The 22,436-nt window shown below is 47.1% G+C and overlaps 1 protein-coding gene and 1 pseudogene across 1 annotated transcript; both read right to left on the bottom strand.

Annotated features, from left to right (window-relative positions):
• Positions 1-5,006: 5,006 nt before the first annotated feature.
• LOC124669761 lies at positions 5,007-13,326 on the bottom strand (annotated as a pseudogene).
• Positions 13,327-18,802: 5,476 nt separating this feature from the next.
• LOC124677191 lies at positions 18,803-21,924 on the bottom strand. Its single transcript, XM_047213191.1, has 7 exons — positions 21,334-21,924; positions 20,668-20,754; positions 20,307-20,564; positions 20,058-20,217; positions 19,835-19,926; positions 19,620-19,754; positions 18,803-19,402 (listed from the first exon to the last, which is right to left on the bottom strand). The coding sequence occupies exons 1-7, from the start codon at positions 21,781-21,783 to the stop codon at positions 19,025-19,027; spliced, it is 1,560 nt and encodes a 519-aa protein (XP_047069147.1). The 5' UTR covers positions 21,784-21,924; the 3' UTR covers positions 18,803-19,024.
• Positions 21,925-22,436: the final 512 nt, after the last annotated feature.

Raw genomic sequence — 22,436 nt, 5'->3', positions numbered from 1 at the left:
GATCGGGACGTGAACAAACCATGGCATACATCAAGGAACCAACGAGCACTAGAATAGGGAACTCGAGACATGTACTCAATATCATCTTCGAGCTAGGACATTGCAAAGCCGACAACTTGAAATGAGAAGCAATAGGAGTAGTAACTCGACTTTGCATCATGCATATTAAAACGATGAAGAACTTTCTCAATGTACTTTTCCTGACTAAGAAACAACAAACTAGACTTTCTGTCCCTTTTAATTTCCATGCCTAGTATTTTCTTAGCAGGACCAAGATCCTTCATCTCAAACTCACTACTTAATTGATTCTTTAAAATAGTGATCTCTTTCATGCTCTTGGCAGCAATCAACATATCATCAACATATAGCAGCAAATAAATAGGTGATCCATTAACAAACTTGATATACACACAACTATCATACTGAGATCTCTCAAAACCATGTGTAAGCATAAATGAATCAAACCTTTTATACCACTGTCGTGGCGACTGTTTCAGACCATAAAGGGACCTCTTTAATTTGCAAACAAGATCCTTCTTACCAGGTACAACATAACCTTCAGGTTGGTCCATATATATCTCCTCCTCCAACTCACCATGCAGAAAAGCAGTCTTTACATCTAGCTGCTCAAGCTCAAGATCATGCATAGCAACAATACCAAAGAAAGCACGAATAGAACTATGCTTCACAATCGGGGAGAATACATCATTATAATCAACACCTGGAATTTGACTGAAACCTTTTGCTACTAACCTTGCCTTAAACCGTGGCGGCTCATTAGGAGACAAACCTTCCTTTCTTTTAAATATCCACTTGCAGGGGACAACCTTCTTTTGTTTAGGCAAGTGCACAACATCCCATGTGCCATTCTTCTCGAGCGATTGCATATCTCTTCTTGCATCGCACCTACCCACTTCTCTTTATCAACCGAAGCAATGGCTTCAGTATATGTAGCTGGTTCAATATCATGCTCCACCTGTTCAGCACAACTCAAAGCATAATCAACAATATCACATTCTTGAATTAATCGGGTAGGAGGTGCAATATTTCTCCTAGGGCGGTCAGCAGCAATAGACCGTCCTTGTCGCTGAACAAAAGGTGGTGAAGGTGGAACATCATTATCATCATTGTTGGTTTCAGGAACCACATTTTCATTCTCCTTTGCGTGCTCCACCCGCACGCCAATTCTGTGCTCGCTCATCATCGAAACATCGGGAGAATCAATAGCATCGAAATATCGAAGACGGACTATCATTAAACATAACCGTCTCATTAAAAACGACATTCCTGCTCAACACAATTTTCTTAGTTTCAGGATTCCATAATCTATATGCCTTAACTCCTGAACCATAACCAAGGAAGATGCACTTAACAGCCCTTGGCTCCAACTTTCCATTATCAACATGAGCGTAAGCAGTGCAACCAAAAACTCTCAAATCTGAATAATCAGCAGGCGAACCAGACCATACCTCAATTGGAGTTTTCTTATCAAGTGGAACAGAAGGTGACCTGTTGATGAGATAACATGCGGTGGAGGCTGCTTCAGCCCAAAAACTTCTATGCATCTTTGCATTAGACAACATGCAGCGAGCCCTCGAAATAATGGTCATGTTCATGCGTTCAGCCACGCCATTCTGTTGAGGGGTGTACGGAATGGTATTATGTCTTACCATCCCATCATTGCTGCAAAACTCATCAAATTCATTTGAACAAAATTCCATACCATTGTCGATACGGAGTATCTTAACCTTCTTTTCAGTTTGGGTTTCTACCATAACTTTCCACTTCTTAAAAGCATTAAAAACATCAGATTTATGTTTCAGGAAATATGGCCACACTTTCCTTGAGTAATCATCAATAATAGTAAGCATGTAATTAGCACCACCATTAGAAGTTCTACGGGACGGACCCCAAACATCAGCGTGTACATAATCTAAAATGCCTTTGGTGGTATGAACAGAAGCATTAAATTTTACTCTTTTATGCTTACCAAAGATGCCGTGCTCACAGAACTCAAGCTTACCTAAATCGCAGCCATCAATTAGCTCTCTCTTTGTCAATTCTGCCATACCAAGTTCACTCATATGTCCAAGACGCTTATGCCAAAGGTTAGTCTTACTAGATTCATCAGAACTAACAGCAGCAACAGCAATACCAGGCAAAGTGCTACCTCTAAGGACATATAATTTCGCAGAATTCATATCACCAATCATAATAATGAGAGAACCTGATGATACCTTCAAAAGTTTGTTCCCACCTTTGTACTTGTACCCGTCACAATCAAGGGTACTCAAAGAGATCAAATTCCTCGCCATGGAGGGTATGTGTTTCACTCCTGTCAACGTGCGTGTCATCCCATCATGGGTCTTGATCTCAACAGAACCAATGCCAACAATGCTGCACTGGTTGTCATTCCCCACACGCACAAAATCTCCACTCTGCATAGACTCATAAGAACTGAACCAATCTTTGTTACAGCAAATATGAAACGAACATGCAGTATCAAGAATCCATTCATCATCACGTGAAACACATGCAGCCAAGACAGCTAAGCAATCTCCATCAGAATTATCACTATCATCATTACCAGCAACAACAACAGCCTCACCCTTACCGGTGACAACGGCAGCCTTACCATTACCATCATTATTTTTCGGTTGGTAAGTTCCGTTCCTTTTCTCCTTGTTCTGCAGCTTCCAACAATCATCAATATTGTGGTTAGATTTCTTACAATACCTGCAGAACTTGTCACGTCCTTTGGACTTTGAGCGACCTCTGTCGCCCTTGCTCTTATCTCTATTGTTGTGGTAGTAGTTATCTCGCTGCTCAGGCCTGCCACGGTCCTCTAATGCCTCTGCCTTGGAGGACGAACTTTCAGCCTGCACCATAGATTTCATTTTCTCCTTTTGTTGGAGAGCATCATAAAATTCCGCGAGAGTTAGTTTGTCGCGGCTCAATAATATGGTGTCACGAAAATTACTGAAAGAATTAGGCAGCAAGCATAAAAGAAGAAGACCTAAATCCTCATCCTCATACTTAACTTCTATTGACTGCAAATCAGAAACAATCTCTTTCCAGGAAGATAGGTGATTCATTACCGAACCTCCCTATTGCAACTTATGCGAGAACAGCTTCATCTTCACGTGCAATCTGCCCGTGAGATCCTTAGACAAACAGATCTCCTCTAGTTTGACCCATAACTCGGCGATGGTTTTCTCCTGCAACACTTCCTGCAGAATATTATTGGACAGATGGAGTTGAATCAACGATAAAGCCTTACGGTCTTTCCGCTTCTCCGCATCGGTCCAGGTATCCTTTGCTTTCTCGCCGAAAGCATCGATCGCTTCATCCAGATCCGAAGATTGGGCGAGAATCGCCCTCATCTTCACTTGCCACAAAGCAAATCTCGTGGTGTAGTCCAGCTGCGGTAGATCGAACTTCAGAGACGACATCTCGTAAACCCTAGATCCAAAGAACACGGGCTCTGATACCACTTGTTATAACCGAGATGGACAATAAACGAAGAACGAAAAAGTAAAACACTGCAGGGGACACGAGATTTTAACGTGGAAAACCCTTGCAACACACAAGGGAAAAACCACGGGCGCCAGCCAGCAAAACTTCACTATTTCGGTGGTGTTTACAAACGCCGTGGGTGTACAATGATGCGACAAACCCTAGCGGCGGCTTACAGGGAAAATATATAGATGGTGGCAACGATCCGGCGACGGGTCTCGCTCCGCTCGTCAGAAGTTAGCCTCTTCTTGGAATTTGGATCACAATATAACAGAAAATCTGGCAGAGGAGCAAAACATACATTAGAAGAGAGGTAAGTTTGAAATGGAACACACCAGGAATTCAGGTTTCAGCTAGAAATGAGTTGTCCTATTGATTCTCGAGATAAAAACCAACCTAACGTTGGCAGTTGGCACTGATCTGTGTAAGGTTGTATATTGTCAAACCTGAACAACTTAGTACCATAAGCACGACGGCAGGGTTATGAATCTTTACTGTAATCTTTATGTGACACCTTCCCATCCACTGGTATAGCTGCTTTTCCTAGGAGTCTACATATAGTAACCTTATGATCAATTAGCAAAGTTACTTTGGGCATTCTGCAAAAAAAAATAGTGCCATTGCATTCTCTATTTAATGCAATATGTTGAAAACGAAATTTGAATTCAGCAACACAAACTCCAAGAGACTCGAAAGGAAAAAATCATACCCTTAAGAGAAGATGGCAAAAGCAGAAAGTTCAACACACATCAGCCATAGTCAACATATTACACACGCCATGTCAGCTTTGGCCGTCTTCAAACCTAGATTCTTTTTTCATGTGTACCCATGTTTCCTTTGCAGCCATGCCGACGCTGGAGCGGGCGACACATTCCGTCGAGCAGGTTGCGTCATGCGAGAAGGCCACACCGTCAAGTGAGCACAAGGCACAATGAGACAATGTGTGCTCTCAAAGAATGGGTAGTGGCATGTATATATCAACATCTTTCTTTGATTTAACTGTCTCAATTGGTCATTTCAATTGACCTACTGCGTTAGGATACCTATGGGGTTTATCAAGCAAGCCATGACCTTAGCTGCACTTATCAATTCATCCAGAAGGCTCTGAAGTAATTTATGATACAGAAGTAGAATCGAAAAAATGCGGGAAAAATGCACATTCAATATTGATAAAATGTTGCGTAACTGCCCTTGCCTCAAGGTCTTGAGAAACCAGAAACTAGTGTTCGATGGCCCTCCTATTGGTTTTCGCAGGGGATGTCATTTTTACAAGCTTTCGCATGCTGAGTGCGAACTATCCCATCAAAAAAACATGCACATATTTCTATTTCTGTCATATTTTGCTAAAATGCTTGCTTGCCATAATTGACAACAAATAAGAGAAAATTAAATTGGCTGCAAGCTTTCATTCTTTTGATTCCTTCCACTCCACATTACTACAACTTCAAAATTTGCTAAAACTAATTAATAGCATCGACTATGACTTGTTATTACATTGAAACTGCAGCACCAGATTGTTGCGTTATAGCTGCAAGCAGTCTTGGCATCGGGGGAATATCGATCTCATGTAGGCCCTCGAGAACCTGGACCACTTCACCCATGGTAGGCCGATCAAACTCATCATCTTGGATGCACCAACATGCAACTTTGCAAAACTTTTCAGCCTCTTCCAAGTTGAAGTCACCACGCAACTGAAGATCCACCAAACTCTTCACATCTCCCCTGTGAAGCTTGCTGATGGCTTGCACAGGGAAATATTCAACATGCTAAGTACTGTTGGTGGTGTTGTATGTTTCAGGTGAATTTCTCCTTCCTGATATGATCTCCATCAGCACCATACCGAAGCCGTAAACATCGACTTTCGGTGTAATAGCAACTCCACTAAGCCACTCCGGGGCAAGATAGCCTGCAGTTCCTCTGAATGTAGTCATAATTCTGCTAAAATCCCTTCCCACAAATGCTGCCAACCCAAAGTCTGCAACTTTAGGAACAAATGATGCGTCCAAAAGTATGTTTTCTGCTTTAATATCACAGTGTATGATGCATTCATGACAACTCTGATGCAAGTAGGACAATCCTCTAGCAACTCCGAGGGTTATCTGATATCTGGTGTTCCAATTTAGGACAGAAGCAACATTCTTGTTAAATAAATGACCATCAAGAGACCCATTCAATATGTGTTCATATACAAGTAACCTGTGATCTCCTTCGCAACAGAAACCAATCAACTTGACTAGGTTGATATGTTGTATCAGTCCAATTGAGCTCACTTCTGCCCTGAATTGTTTTTCTCCTTGACGGTCACCATCAAGCTTTTTCACTGCTATAGAAGTCTTCAAGTCACTTAGCACTCCCTTGTATACAGAACCAAAACCACCTCCTCCCAGCTTTTCTGAGAAGTTTTTAGTAGCACGAACTAAATCAGTGTATCTGAAAGATATAACCCCACCTGCACTACCTTGACTGTCATATAAAGGAAAACCACACCACTTGAATTTGTTCCTCCATATCAGTAAAAACAGCATGAGCATTAGTAACCCAAAACCAATAATGCTTGAAGTAGTAATAACTCCAACGTTTGGTTTTCTTTTGTTTTTTGTCAAACTTGGCAGCAAATCTTTGGCAGCAAGGCGAAGGTAAAGAACATCTTCCGAAGTATTATCAATGCCATCATTCAGGTTTACACTAAGCAATTCCCCATGCCAGACAGAGCATCCACTAGTAGGAAAACCCTTATAGGCGAAGCTTAGTTCTGTGGCGCACCGTTTTGAGTGCGCCACAGAAACTTATTTTGTGGCGCACAAAGCTCGGTGCGCCACAGAAATAGCTTAATTTTGTGGCGCAGCAGCCGACCATGCGCCACAAAAACTTGACGGGCCCCACAACCTGTCACCCCCAATTATCGGTGTACGTATTTCGTGGCGCACGCGGTGCGCTGCGCCACGTAGATTACTGTTTCGTGGCGCACTTGCTTTGGTGCGCCACGAAGTAGTTGATTCCGTGGCGCACTTGTTCCGGTGCGCCACAGAACTAAGGGAACTTAGCTATATCATCCCGTGCCCTCCCCCGCCCACGCCTGTTCACCTCTGATCCGTACCGCGCGCCTCTCCCCTCTCAACTCTCCTCACCGCGCGCCGCCATGGTCGTCGCCATCGCCGTCGCCGTCGCCGCCGCCTTCCTACGCGAGGGCCGCCTGCCGCCACGCTCCTCCCATCCCCGCCACCTGCAGCACAAGCTGCCGCTACGGCGAGGAGGGGCCGCCGCGAGGAGGGGCCGCCGTCGCGTCAAGGTGGAGGAGCCGCCGCGACCTCCACCCTTGCCGTCGTCGTCGGTGAGCTCCTCCACAACCGTTGTTGTCGTCGGTGAGCTCCCTCCCTCTTCCTCCCCTCCCCTCCCTCTTCCTCCCCGCGCGAGCACAACGTGTTCGACGAAATGCTCGCTCCGGATGTATTGCTGCTGTTGCTCTGGATGCATTGCCCCTAATCGTTTTGCTTCATATGGTGTTCATATGCATTGCTGCTGCTCGCTAGTGATGCTTATTGGAGTGTTCTATATGTTGTTCTGAACTCCGTACAATGTGACAATGAAATTGTTCTGAACCGTACATGTATATGGTGTTCATATGCATTGCTGCTGCTGCTAGTGATGCTTATAGAAAGATGTGACAATGAAATTGTCTATGCTTATAGAAATTGGAGTGTTCTATATGCTTATAGAAATTGTCTATGCCTCTGCCTCGCCTCTCGTACTTGTTCTATAAATCCTTGTCCGAACCTCGTACAAGGTAATGAAGACTTGCTCACTTGGTATTGCTTGCTAGTTGGACATTTGGTTGGTTTTGATGCTATCTGGTTCATTTAAATGCATGAAATGCTACTATGGTATGCTACTCGTGGTATCCTTGTGAAGAAAATGATGGATTCTTGTGAGCTTATGGTATGCTACTATGCTACCGTGGTATCCTGGTTGCCTCATTAATTGATGCCCTATGATCCAAATTACTATATTATTGGATTGAGTGTTATCTTTGTTTGTCTCCAAATTCAAGGATGAATATAATCCTTTGGAGCATCTGCCCATGCTATATATGTGTATTTGACCATGCTTATGATGGATTTCTTTTAAGGACTCTAGCTAGATTAGAGGGGAAAAGTTGCTGCTTTGTTGCCTATGATAATGGATCATCAAATGTTTCCCTTTGTCCCCGGTTGCCTCCTTAATTGATGCCTTATGATCCAAATGACCCAAGTCCCTTGCATGATCCCATTTGTCCCTAATGTTGCTTAAGATGAATAAATTCCCTCTAATCACCATTTGGAGATCAAGACTAGTTCTTGATTTCCATTAGCTAGACTCCAATATTAAAAATTTCTCCCAAATATGGAGACAAACATTTTAACATTACCCCAATTGATGCCTTTGTCCCTGGTTGCCTCCTTAATTGATGCCTTATGATCTATTTCTTGTTGGCTTTGATGAAAATAGAGATATCCACGATAGGGGATCATGTAAATGAATGCCACCGTGGTATCCTTTGAAGAAAAAGGACTGTTTCGATGGTTTTAAAAGGCTAGGTGGTGCTAGGTGATTAAGTTGGCTACCAAGACTTGTCTCATCTGGTTAGCTGGGATATGCTATGTGTTGTTGCTTGTTTAGGCATATCTATCACTTACTGGATTTACTCGGTTCTTGATTGGCCTCTCTTTTGCCGACATCACTTGGTCTATATACCAAGTGATGAATAATCCCTTTGGAGCATCTCGCTCCATGCATGCTATGTGTGTTTGTGCATCTTGACTTATGTCACCATGGTTGCTGGTTTGGTGGTGTTTTTGTACTTGTCGATGATTAGATGGTTGGTCGATCACTCGTACACTCGGGGTGGAGCAAGTGAGGCTTGGTGTGATGGCACAAATATCAATATCTTGTGCATCCTACCTGGCCTCACTTACTCCATCCCTGGATGTTAATATTTGTTTCGACCAACAAAGTATGAGGCATTCCATTTAGTTGATACCACTTGGCTCTTTCTTCCATTTTAGTGCCGATGATTAGAATGTTCGGTCAATCGTACACTCGGGTGTCGCTAGTGAGCCTCGGTGTGATGGCACAAATATCAATCTCTTGTGCATCCTACCCGGCCTCACTAACGCCATCCCGGGATGTTCATATTTGTTTCGACCAACAAAGTATGAGGCATTCCATTTAGTTCATACTAGCTACTTCTTAATTGCATTGGCCTTTCTTCCATTTTAGTGCCGATGATTAGAATGTTTGGTCACCTATACGCCGCAATATACTTTGTAGACGAGCCCCCTTTCTCGGCCGCCGTTCCGTGAACGAGTCCTTGATGAGACAACAACGCCGACATGCCTCTCCGGCGCAGCACCACTTTTCTTCTCTCGCCGTCCAGATGCGTGAACGAGTCCTTAATGCCAAGACGGTGCCAGCCTCCCTAGCATCATGCCGACCCTCGTTGTCGCGCTTCGGGCCGTGTCGATCATGCGCCCGCACTCTTCGCCTTCTTGCCCGGTGAACGAATAGACTAATCGTTGGAATAAGGAAGCCGATGACGGCCGATCGCAATTTAATCTTGCGACCGGCTGTCATCGGTTTCCTTATTCCAACGATCAGCCTATTGGTTCACCGGCAAGAAGGCGAACAAGGCAGGCGCGGGACACACGGCTTGAAGCGCGGCAACACGGCCCGGCATAATGCTGGGCAGGCCGGCACGGTCTTTGCATCAAGGACTCGTTCACCGGACAGCGAGGGACCGGCGTGGTTCTCGCGCCGGAGATGCAGATCGGCGTTGTTGTGTCGTCAAGCACCCGTTGACGGAACGCCGACCGGGGAAAGGGGGCCCTTCTGCAAAGTATTTGTGTTGACCAACAATGTATGAGGCACATATTCTATTTTGTCATTCCATTTGCTTTGAGATTTTCAAAATGCCGATGATTAAAATGTTTGGTCACCGTACACTCGGGGTGGCGTAAGTGAGCCCGGTAAGATAGCACAAATATCAATCTCTTGTGCATCCTACCTGGCCTCGCTTACACCATCCCTAAATGTTAATATTTGTGTTGACCAACAATGTATGAGGCACTTATTCCATTTTGTCATTCCATTTGCTTTGAGATTTTCAAAATGCCGATGATTAAAATGCTTGGTCACCGTACACTCGTGGGCGGTGTTAGTGAGCCTCGTGTGATTGCACAAATATCAATCTCTTGTGCATCCTACCCGACTCGCTAACTCCGTCCCGGAATGTTAATATTTGTTTCGACCAACAAAGTATGAGGCCCTTGTCATTCCATTTGCTTTGGTATTTTCAAAATGCCGATGATTAAAATGTTGGTCACCGTACACTTGGGGGTGGCGTAAGTGAGCTCGGTAAGATAGCACAAATATCAATCTCTTGTGCATCGGACTTGGTCTCACTTACGCCATCCCTAAATGTTAATATTTGTGTTGACCAACAATGTATGAGGCACTTATTCCATTTTGTCATTCCATTTGCTTTGACATTTTCAAAATGCCGATGATTAAAATGTTTGGTCACCGTACACTCGGGGCGGCGTAAGTGAGCCTCGGTAAGATAGCACAAATATCAATCTCTTGTGCATCGGACTTGGTCTCACTTACACCGTCCCTGAATGTTAATATTTGTGTTGACCAACAATGTATGAGGCATTTATTCCATTTCTCTTGTGCATCGGACTTGTTGGTCTCACTTTCTTCCATTTTCATCATAGTAGGAACTAGATGAAGGACCCCGATGCAAGCGAGCCTGGTGGGTAGAGATGACGGAGCAAAGGAGGAACCGGATGAAGACTACTTTGTATCTCGAAATTGTGAATTTTGTATGAATTAAGAGTTGTATGCAAAACATTTGACACTTGCCACTATATATGTATCTCGATCGGGCTCTAAGTAATGTGATGATGATGTCTATGTTATATCCGTGCAATGTACATGATATTTATATTATATCCGAATGTTGCCGTATATAACCCGTGTATCTCGTGTATCCGTATTGCTGTCTATAAACCGCATGTGTATGTGTATAGCAGCAGCACAAAATCGTGTATAATACAAGCAAATTCTGTGGCGCACTAAAAACCAATTCCGTGGCGCACGCTTTTCGTGGCGCACCTAAGAACACGTGCGCCACGTAAACCTTAATTCTCGTGGCGCACGAGCAGGTGCGCCACAGAAACCTTATTTTTGTGGCGACGTTTCTGTGGCGCACCTCCCATGCGCCACAGAATCCATTTTTCGTGCGCCACTGATGAGGCTTTTCCTACTAGTGATCTGCTATTGTTGTAGGAATAAGCAGTGCAGGAGCAGGAACTGAGACAAGCTTCTTCGCACTTGCTCTGTGATGCGGGGTGGCTTTCGGACACCTCCACCTCAAGACCGTCAAGTGCAGCCCCGCCTAACGACGACGCTACACCATGGCCACGGAATCCCCCAAGTGGACCGACAACCCGAACCTACGCGATACATGGCAAGGTGAACTCCTTCCTCTCGATACTCGACCTCGTCAATACCTTGGATGGTATACTACTTCATGCCAATGTATTACATGTGGTTAGGTACAAACATCGACAAGAGATCACAAGGGGGAGTCCATCATGCTTAAGGGAGAAGAAGAGAAGAAGAAAGAAGGAAGAAGAAAGAAGAAAGAAGAAGAGAAGAAGAAGAAAGAAGAAGAGAAGAGGAGGGAGTGGAGGCTGGAGCCTCCAGGGCCACCATGGCCGGAGCCTCCAGGCTGCCAGGCCGGCCACCATGTAGGCCGGAGCCTCCAGGGAGCTCTGGCCGGAGCCTCCAGGCTCCCTATGGCCGGTACCTCTTCATGGAGAAGGCCACGCGGGGAAGGGGGCAGGACCGGTACCTTGGCCGGTACCTCCACCCAGGCACGGGTGGACCCTCCACCCGAGGTACCGCCCGAGGTACCGCTCGGCCGCCCAGCTTCACAGTATACTTCACTTCCTTTTTGATGTTGTTTCCGGTACCATGGCCGGAGCCTCCGCCCGAGGTACCGCCCGCGCGCGTTTTAGCTCAGATCTGAACCGTTAGTCATAATCGAGCGGCTGTAACTTATTTAGCTCTTTCCCCAAACTACCCTTGGACGAATCTGGCTATATGTATCTCTTGTGCTGCTCATTTGTAGGGTTAGACAAGATTTGGCTTAGGATAGAACTTGAGCTTTGTCTCCCTAGGGTATCATCCCTCTGTAATCAAGGCCACCCTTGTTGTGGATTGGATTTGTGAGTGAGATTCTAGTGTGGTGCACTCTCTCTCCCTCACCGATCTCCGTCTCCAACACCGGTCTCTCACCTCGGAATTCTACCGCGGTCTCTTCCGTGGGTGATTCTATTCGGCGTGGTCCATCGAGCCACGAGGGTAAGCATCGGTTGTATCGGGTTGGTGTGCGTGCGTGTGTCCTCGTGTTCTTCGCGTTCGTCGTGTTCATCGTGTTCTTCGTTTCCCCTCTTTTCCCCTTTCGATTCCGGGTCAATTCGCAAGATCGGGCCACAATCTAGGTCTTAGACCACATCACTCTGTGTGGCAGCAACGTCTATTCTTTGCGCGTTGTGGGGCAATGTAACTCGAGCAATGGGATGGAACATGTCTGTTGAACTTGTCATTTTTGTGTTGTTGCTACTATTGCTGCAGTGTAAAGGTGTATTTCTGATGCATCCTCCTGTTCGATCATTGAAATCCCAATCTTGCGGCGACATCTCGAAGAAGTTCTCCATACAATCACAAGATGGTTGTGCATTGCCGTTGCATACCGTGAAAGGTCCGCACGTAGCCGCTGGAGTGCAGGGATCAGCAGGCTGGGAATATATGGTTTGCCAAGATTGGTTGGCTTGTGACCAAACATTCAGCTTGATCTGACCAGAGATGTCTAACGAGACAAACGTGGAAGACGAGGATTCATCCGGTGAAGTGTACAAGTAGTACTCCTCTTGGTTGTTATCAACATATGCTGGGTTAATCAAACCTTTGGTTCGTGGATCCAAATCTAGAATGGACTTGAGTATTGGTATCAGATTCAACGATGATGTTCTGGAGGATGCCCAATTCCAATACACTACCGAGGGGTTGCGGCGCTTGAGGACGATCCCGGTGGTGTCTAATTCGATGTTGTATGCACCGAGACCTGGATCAATGAGACTCTTTCTTGAGATGGGCTGGCGATTTAAACCGGTGACCTTGTTCCGGCCAAACTTGGCACCAGGAAGCACAACATCTGTTGGGTAGTCGAAGCTCTGCCACAACAGTTGGTTAGATGATGATGGACTCTCTGTGGCAGTGAGAGCAAGGTTTCCAGTGTTCAAGAGAACGGCAACACAGGTGTTGTTTATGCTGCTAGATTGTGTCCTGTTGTTGACAATGTGAGTGGACCAAACTATGGATTCGGTGTCGGGTGTCGCCGGCATGGTTTACGATGACAAGATTGCAATCGCTTGATACCTCGAGCTGTGTTAGGTTGAGGTTGGTGTTGGTGATGGGTTGGTCCCTATTAGCAACCCATACAGTGGTGAAAACTGGGATCTTGTTGAACCATATACCAAGGTACCAGCTGGAGCCGGTGGCGTTGTGGGACGACTTACTGATGATGGTGCTTGTTGCCGGCTGGAAGAAGCCGAGCGCAAACTTGCCATTTCTTGAGACGAGCTTGCCGCTGACGGCAAGCACTTTGCCTGCCGTGAGAGTGTCGTCGTTGACAGCTGCGGAGATGCACCAGTGAGGAGTGTGCAAGAGGAGAAGCCCGAGTAGTAATGTGCAGAGGGGAGGCATGGAGAAGAGTGTGAATGTGCTCTGCGCTGATATTCAGACTTCCAGAGAAGGAAGAAGATGATGTATAGAGACAATGGAAGAGGGGCAAGATTCCGGCATTTTCAGCTGGCTGATGTGAGAAGTCAAGATTGGTGGCTAGGACAGCACTAACTACGTGCCCACTTGAGCTGCCACTTGATCTTGGCAGCTCTACACCCATTTGGTGCTATCTCTGTATATAATAGACAATAGTGCCATAAAAACCGTGTGCCAGCCGGCAGGTTTGCGAGCTCCGGGGAAGCACACCGAGAAGAACCTCTACTAATGAAATAAAATATTTCGTTGTTCAAAAAAAAGAGAAGAACCTCTACCATACCACCACCACCAAGCGGCAGGAGCCACCCATGGACAACCATGGTCAAAAAGGAAATAAAGCATCCTACATCAACATATCTAGAAAATTCAACAAACTGATGTTTGTTCACTCGGCAACCATAATTTGACAACAACCTCAGTCAATCCTAAACACTACTCTACTAGGAACTGAAAGTATTCTCCTCCAATCCATTGCTACTGCTGGAAGTAAGTATGTGGGGGGAGATCTCACCAGAAGCAGCCATTTTCTCGGTTTGCAGAACCAGAGGGGGTTTTCTCGTCGCAGGGAGCGAGCGACGCCGTCTCTCTTCGCCTGTCCGTTTCGTCGCCACGTACCGTCACAATCTGCCGTACCAACTCCACCTCCACGTCGCGGCAACCACCAGCGTGTTGGGGCTGCATCTCGCAGCACCTTTCTTCTACCTCTGAACTCACACTAGAATAAGGTAGACAATGGAGACAAGAGTATTTTTGGCGTTGGACTGCCTCACACAGCCCAACCTTTTCTTCTTTACTCAATCTCTCGAATGCATACATGCTCACACCAGTCATAAATAGGGTCTCTCTCTCACACACACACACACACGCGCGCGTTCTAGACACACCACACCGGCCACTAACACCACCTGACTAGTGCATGCACCCACGCAGCAAGCCACAACCTGCTGATCCCTATCTTCTCCTAGAATCGCTCTAGGCAGCAGACTCGGCCAAAGCATGCACAAGAACATGTAGCTAGCAAAACCAACACAACTAAACTACCGGCAGGTTCATGTACGACCTATTGGCCTCGAGCACTTGCACGGCAGCTTCGCACCACCACAGGCATCTCGCCATGTTTATCGCATCGCACGGCACCGCAAGCATCTCACCTCATATGCCTCCGCTGAAACTCGTCGGCTTCGTACGCATCACACGCACACCTTGCCGGACTACAACAGGCTACAACGATCGCACCTAACTACATGCAGGATACTAAAGCAAACGCTGATACAAGGAAATCAAGATTAAGTGCTAACAATCTTCCCCTAATCTTGATTTTCCAATCTTCCTCCAGCTTCAAAGAAGGGACGACCCTTCATGGCCGCCGTCTCGTCGCATCGGCATCGCACCGACGTCTCCTTGTGACGGCATCACACCGTCGTCTTCTTGTAGCAGAATCCCACCGCCATCTCCTCCTAGCGGCATCACACCGCAACCGGCTGCTAGCGGCATCACGCCGCCAACAAGCTCCGCCTCGCTCGAAATCCACCTCCCATGGAGTTCCGCCGCGACCACCGCCGTTTCTAGCGGCATCACGCCGCCGTTGCCATAGGCCTCTAGGATCTTCTCGCTCTGATACCAATTGTTGGGGGCTGCGTCTCGCAGCCCCATCTCTCTTCTACCTCTGAACTCACACTAGAATAAGGTAGACAATGGAGACAAGAGTATTTTTGGCGTTGGACTGCCTCACACAGCCCAACCTTTTCTTCTTTACTCAATCTCTCGAATGCATACATGCTCACACCAGTCTTAAATAGGGTCTCTCTCTCACACACACACACACACACACGCATTCTAGACACACCAGACCGGCCACTAACACCACCTGACTAGTGCATGCACCCACGCAGCAAGCCACAACCTGCTGATCCCTATCTTCTCCTAGAATCGCTCTAGGCAGCAGACTCGGCCAAAGCATGCACAAGAACATGTAGCTAGCAAAACCAACACAACTAAACTACCGGCAGGTTCACGTACAGCCTATTGGCCTCAGCACTTGCACTGCAGCTTCGCACCACCACAGGCATCTCGCCATGTTTACCGCATCGCACGGCACCGCAAGCATCTCACCTCATATGCCTCCGCTGAAACTCGTCGGCTTCGTACGCATCACACGCACACCTTGCCGGACTACAACAGGCTACAACGATCGCACCTAACTACATGCAGGATACTAAAGCAAACGCTGATACAAGGAAATCAAGATTAAGTGCTAACACAGCGGTCACCTCCCTCCCGCCTTTTCTCTCTCCCTCGGGCCGTCGACGCCGGTTTGGGGCCGCCGCGGCGAAACAGAAGGAAGAGCGGCGGCAGCCTGGTTTCACCGAGTGACAAAAACGGGATTTTAACGGTATGTTCACAGCCGTTGGATGGGAGGTAGATGCGTTTGAAATTTGGATTAACAAAATTATGCGTTATACGGATGCCCAAACATCCTCGAATTACAAAAGGTAATCCTATGGATGGTAATCAATTTCAAATTTAAGTTCTCACTGGGTACTTCTGTCTGTGTACTTTTTGTGCTAATATTTTGGATTAAAAATAGCAAAAATACCCGTGCGTTGCACCGGGTTATCAACTTCTCGACGAAAATAATCAGCACTATCTACTTTTTTGGAAAGTCCATTAGAATTGCAACGAGTTTAAAATAAATCAATATGTTTCAAGTATACCAGAAATATTTTTTGAAGTATATTCGGTTTTCATAAAAAAAAGTTATCTTAGATGTCCAACTATACAACAATCCTCACAACGTAATAAAAGAAAAACTTGTCACTTAGTTTCTGCGAAAAATCACTTGTTTAACTTAATAAAAACAATAAATTAATATTTTTTATTAAATGAAAAAATATCGGGTGGAAGATCGAAGCCAAGCCATTGTGATACCCCGTCTATGTGTCTTGAGGTCGAGACCATGCCGCCACAACTCACATTGACAGGAGCAACTGCTGCTGTGTCGAACGTTCCCGGGATGCTGGACGTTGCTCGGTGCCGGCGTGCCCCTGTGAGAACCTTTCTGGTGGAGCAGCGCAACCCCGTGCCCATTACCATGCCAATCGGCATGCTCTTAGCGAGTAGTCGTCCTTGTCTTTCTGGTTTTCGTTTCTCCGACCTCTTTTCATGCACTCCAGTAGCTCAATGTGTTAGGCCATGTACAGATGGCTAGCTTCATCTTCACCCAGATCGATTCAAAGAACTTCGCACCCAAGGAACTCGGCTAGCTTCAGGACGTTTTCCGCCCATCTACGCAGCCGGTAGGCCCTGGTGGTCGAACTGTTGCGCCACTTGTGCATGCTGATAATTCCTGGTGCTCACGCCCAACTTCGTCGGGGAGCTCGGCCGGCACGGCTGTTTGCACCGGATGCGGACGGCTTGTTGTAAGGAACACGTGTGATCCTGATGAACACGTACTACGGATCATGTCGCCGGTGTGCCGGACGCATCTTGGCTGGAGCGGCCGACGAGCGTGGCTTAATCCTCGAGAAACTCGCGTCCGAGCTGCAGACAAGCAAGGCCGGCAATGACAGAGCAAATGAAAGTAATATTCATTTTCCATGAAAATTGCAACCCTCTGGGTGATCCACAATTTATTTTTATGGCATGGATGTTGATGGATGATTAACACTATCGAACTAACGGCTTTCCAAAATATACAACATTTGGAAACGGAGATAATACGGAGTACAAAACAAAAAGTACATGTCAGAATTAGCAGCACCTAAATCAACCCATGTATATGCACAACTATCCCATTTACAAATTCTGAACATGAAAGTAAGTTCTAGTAAGACAAACAGAGAGTAAAAATCAAATATAAGTCGAGGAGAAAATAACCACCAGTTTTGCTACTGGCTTTGACTAATGCCAAGATGTTTCTCAGTGGGTATATAGCTTCTACCGGCATTTGGGGCTCTTTCCCCAAATATAAATACTGAATGCATAAGCTGCTGTCGTCTTCAACTATCCATTGAACGGTGTCAACTCACTAAAATGTTTGCATTTCAAATTACTCGCCATGTCTTTGTTGCTGCTAGCTCCCTTGCAGGCATGAACACAAACTGTTATTGGGCACAAACAATGTACAGCCAGAGATCTCAATGAATTGAGGATTGAAATATAGAGAGAAATTTTTGTGCTATTTTGTAATAAAGAAAAAAAAATATAAATATCGCGAAGATACCAATCGCACCCAACATGCAAAGAAAAATAAAAAGCTAAATAAAAGTCCCGTTACGGTGTTTCAGTCCTTGCAGCAGCACAAACACCATCAAAGCACCACCTAGGTCCCCAAAAGCAGCAGCACAAACACCATCAAAGCACCACCTAGGTCCCCAAAAGCGACGGCTCCAAAAAAAGAAACAGTGCACAAACGTTGTCGTCGCCCGATCGAAGATCTTATGTTTCAACCTGAGGATAGTCCTCGCTCTTAAAATAGTGTCTTTAACAAGGATATTGTTAGACACAACCGACTAACGCCAAACCTTGAATTTTCAGCATGAAAGGTAAGGTTTTGAACTTCACTTGTAGTCGCCCACTTGCATACCGCTACTACGAAACCCGAAACCCCAAGCAAATTCCTCATCGTTGTAAAGACTCGAACCACCATTACTAGTCCCCAAATGCCAGCTTCGATGACATTCTCCGCCTCTGACTTCAGCATGGACCAAAAAATGTCCCCTGATAGGAACAACCTCCAAATGGTCGATGAAAAATATGGATGCCCACGATCAAATCCTATCTGATCCAGCCATCTCCAGACGTAGTAGGGAGTTCACCTATAGAGCCTTCCAGAACTCGACTCTCTGGCCATTAAGAGGATATTTATGAAGTATATCTTCATCTTAACGTGAGAGAAACCCTGTAAACACCGTCTTTGTTCAGCCGAGGCCCCACGCAATCAGCCATCACCGCGCGCCCAACCCACCAAGAAAAGCTAGCAGATCAAGGACGACCCTAGCCGCTAGGCCAGCACGACGACGAATGGTACTATGGCGGAGAAGATCGACGAACGGAGGGCAATGAAGGCCATGGTGGGGCGCAGCAAGCGCAACCCTTCGACCCACAGCCCAGACTGCCGCTAGCCAACGCGCGAAGAGGAGAAATAGGAAGGGCGACGTCCTCACCCTCGCTGTCTTCGCCGGACAGGGAGGCCTGGGGATGTGGCCGGTTTTTCCGTGGAGGATGAGATCGCCCCAGAGCCACACGCGCGTGTGACCGGGAGGCAGTTTTACTTTCCCCTTGGCGAGTCCAAAGTCATGCTATTAGCTGGAAGTTTTGCATCGTTAGCCAATACTTCCAACAAAGTCTTCACCTCACCTTAAGGCTGAAACCAATACCTAGTGAATCCGGCCATGGATGATTGGCTCACTCCAAGATCATTTCAGATTCACCACCTCACACCATGCTTCTCTTCAGAAACTTTACATGGCACATAACAGAAAGAGAGAGGGGAAAGAATGAGAGCACTAGGACAGCAAACACATGTAACACACTACCTTGCTAGGGCTAAAGGAGATGCACAAGCTATATCACACGCATGAATGGTTGGTTACATCTGCTGAGAGTGGCAGCATTTCACTTGTCACGGGCAATTGGAGTTCTTCCCTGGGCCGCCGTAGTAGAAGTAGGTGCCCCAGTTGCCATTGTTGCCGTTCTGCACGTCGTAGCAGTTGGACTGCTCGGTGAACGTGCCCACTCCCTTGGGTGCCTTGAGCTGGTTTGTGCTGTCCACCACCTGGATGTTCTTGAAGTAGCTCGACTTGCCGAACCCTTCCTCGGGGAACCGCCCACTGCCCATCTGTGTCGAGGTGTGCGCGCCATCGGGCTCCGAGTTTACCACCTCCCCGCCCCACTCGATCATCGACGCGCTGTCAGCAAGGTATGAGAAGAGGAAGGATGGCCAGTAGCCGAGGACATATTCCTTGCCAAACTGCATCCACCAGTTCCCTTCCTTTGGGTCCTGCTCACAAATCATGCGCACATAATAGAATCATTAGCGATGTGTAGTGGTACATATGCTTTGGAGGATATATTTTTGAAGGAACCAAGTATGAGTCAGAGGAGCGTGCTCAAGAGCACAACACCAAGTGGCCAAAGATTCTATGGCCACTGTGTGTTCTTGTGTTAGTTCTGAAGGCACTATGTGGGAATTTCAGTTATTAGTATAAACTTCTCACCTTCCAGATTAGTATACTGATATCATACTGTGAGCCAGCAAGGTTGGAGATCGGGAAGATGCTCGCCCCCATGGCAATCTCGCTGTTGATCTGAATGAACCCTGAACACAATATGTTGTAGCACCCAGTTGCTTGGTCCAAAATCAATGGGCGAAACAATGAGTTCAATGCGTTGATGGCAGAATGCTTCCAACGGGAACATAGAAGCCATCAATATAACCATGAGCAACTGAGTTTGTGAGGCTTACGGTCCAGTATGTGAACAGCCTAGTGTTGTTGTCTCCATAGAGGTCAGGGCTAACCTGATGAACAAAACAGTGCACATTACTATATATCACACACACGCCTCACGTGGTATCCGCAGAATTACTTGAAACAAGCATGAATCAGTGAACGAAATGAAGCACACTAGTTCAGGTTCTTCTTCACAGTACCTGCACCCGGCCTCGATGCTGTTGAGGTCCGCCCCGAATGATCCCCCCAAGATCCATAGCTGGGATAGACTGAACTCGTTAGGCTGCTGTATTTTGGGCTCCCACACATTAATGGTGGCCTTTGCACCATAGTACTTGTCCCCCTCGACGTACGCTATTGCGTGCTGAATTCCACAACAAGACTTCAGTAAGTACAAGGTATCAATTGCAATCACCATGCTCTTCAATCTCAAACAGGATAAGCAGAAAGTACTTGGTGGCCACCCTCGTTGAGCATCGTAAGATCAACGGACATCGGGTTCGGGGCGGGATGCTGTTTCCTGCCGTACCGCCGCATGGAGCTCGCTCGGAACAGGTCCTCCTTCTTTGTTCTCCTGATTGGGACAGTGCCCTCCTTGCACCTGCCGTTCTGATGCCACAGCTGGAGCATCGGCTTCTCGTCACCGTTGTCGGAGGCCAGGCTGCTCTTAGCATCATCATACAAGCCTTCTGGGTGGTAGGCCGGTCTCAACTGTGACAATGAAAAGATAAAAAAGATTGCGGTTGTCATGGTGACTCGGTGAGTGCATCAATCATGCCATGGATAATCATTGGATAGTGGAAGATTTTAGTACCTGGAGAGTGTGGTTCTTGAGAAGAGGATGATCGAAGGCCGGTTGGTGTGAGATGTGCACGCAGTCGATGATGTCTCCATCTGGACTCTGCAACGGTTTGCAAATAATAATGAGAAAAAGGGTACAACATATCTGAGTCAGAAACAGAGAAAACATTGTGTTCTTGGCACACTGATGCACATGTTAACTTGTTACAGATCAGCTTCGAGTTTGCAACTTCCAACAAGAATGCAATGTAGGGTCGAACGTAGCGAGACGCTGTTGAACGTAACTCACTCTTTGACTGTAAGAGCCCACTAGTAATTGCTCTCAATATCAACTAATTCGAACTACAACTATGGATTACAAGGAATAAGGTGAATATCTAGAAGAAGGAGGAGGAGAACAAGCAACACACGCACACGCTACAGGCCTACAGCCGAGCCTCGGCCGAAGCCGCCGTTTCTGTCCAGTTCCCAGCCAACCCCCTTCATCCTTCCATGAGTTTAGTCTTGTGGAATAAAATTTGTAAGTTTGAAGCATAACAGCACATGCATTTGGTTGTCCTTCAAGTCTGAAGCGTAACAACACATCCACAAAATACACTGTCCGAGCAATTGGTCGAACATGGTGGCCGTGCAGTGCAGCGACCCAGGAAGCATCCACTGGGAGCATCTCATCACATACCACAGATGCAGCAACCTCGAGGACAACGTCGCCAGTGGTTGCAAACGAGTTGGGTGCTGTGGACGGGATGAGTGCAACTGCTGCTGCATATACAGAGGCGTCGTGGCCTGGGCATTCCGCCGAGCAGGTAGTGGGCGGCGAAGAATCCAACGAGGCCGCTGCTGGAACGCGTGTGTGAGCCGCCGCGCATGTCGAGGCCGCAGTCGATCTGATGGTGGAGATGGCTTGCGCAGAGGTCGGAGAGGAGGTCGCACGTACTTGCTTGCTCATGGCATGGCAGTACTCGCGGGAGGCGCCAAGGGTCGTAGTCGAGCGAGTCTTTGATGTAGCCGTCGCCGCTGCTGCTAAGGCGCGAGCACGGTAGGAGGCGAACTTGGCCTCGTACATCTCATCCGTCTCGGACATGATCATGTGGTAGAGAAGCTTGGACTCTTCCGAGAGTGAATCCATGGCTTTTTGGTGGTGGGGAAAAAGTTTGACACCACTTGTAAGAGAGAGCCCACTAGTAATTGCTCTCAGTATCAACTAATTCGAACTACAACCATGGATTACAAGGAATAAGGTGAAGATCTAGAAGGAGGAGGAGGAGAACAACACACGCACACGCTAGGTAGATAGTTTATCGGATCGTCGAAATCTAGAATTTATCCCATCCAAGTCGGTGTCGCCATCCTCTGCGGTCTCTTGGCGGCTTCTTCCGCGGCATTCTCGGCCTCCACGACCATCTTGTCATACCAATCGGGGTCCTCCGCGGCTTTCTTGGCGGCTTCCTCCGCCTCTAGCTCCGCGACCATCTTGTCAATCCAATCGGGATCGTCGTCGTCAGAGCTATCGTCGACTGCGACAGTGGGAGGCGGCGCCAAGGATGAAGACGGATGAGCGGCGGCTGCCGCAGCTCGCTGCGCCGCCAGTTGCGCGTAGAACTCAAGCTCCTCTTCGACATGTTGCGGATGCGCCGCACCGAAGGCGGCCATGTCCGCCTCATCGCTGTTGCGGATGGACATCCGCATGTATTCCCGGCGGACGGCGCGCTCCTCGACGCGGGTAACAATGTTGAACTCCGGCGCCACGAACTCCGCCGCCGCGAGGTTGTCGACGTCGAA

Source organism: Lolium rigidum, chromosome 7 (assembly GCF_022539505.1).
Source record: "Lolium rigidum isolate FL_2022 chromosome 7, APGP_CSIRO_Lrig_0.1, whole genome shotgun sequence".
Classification (NCBI taxonomy): domain Eukaryota; kingdom Viridiplantae; phylum Streptophyta; class Magnoliopsida; order Poales; family Poaceae; genus Lolium; species Lolium rigidum.
This window is presented reverse-complemented; position numbering and strand designations above follow the sequence as displayed.

What these genes read in the sequence shown, in the direction of transcription:
- LOC124677191 (XM_047213191.1), bottom strand. Translation starts at nt 21,783, where the DNA reads ATGGATTCACTCTCGGAAGAGTCCAAGCTTCTCTACCACATGATCATG. An exon ending in TCGAGGTTGCTGCATCTGTG is followed by an intron (nt 20,755 to 21,333) that starts GTATGTGATGAG and finishes AAACCGTTGCAG; the next exon opens with AGTCCAGATGGAGACATCAT. An exon ending in TCAACGAGGGTGGCCACCAA is followed by an intron (nt 20,218 to 20,306) that starts GTACTTTCTGCT and finishes TGTGGAATTCAG; the next exon opens with CACGCAATAGCGTACGTCGA.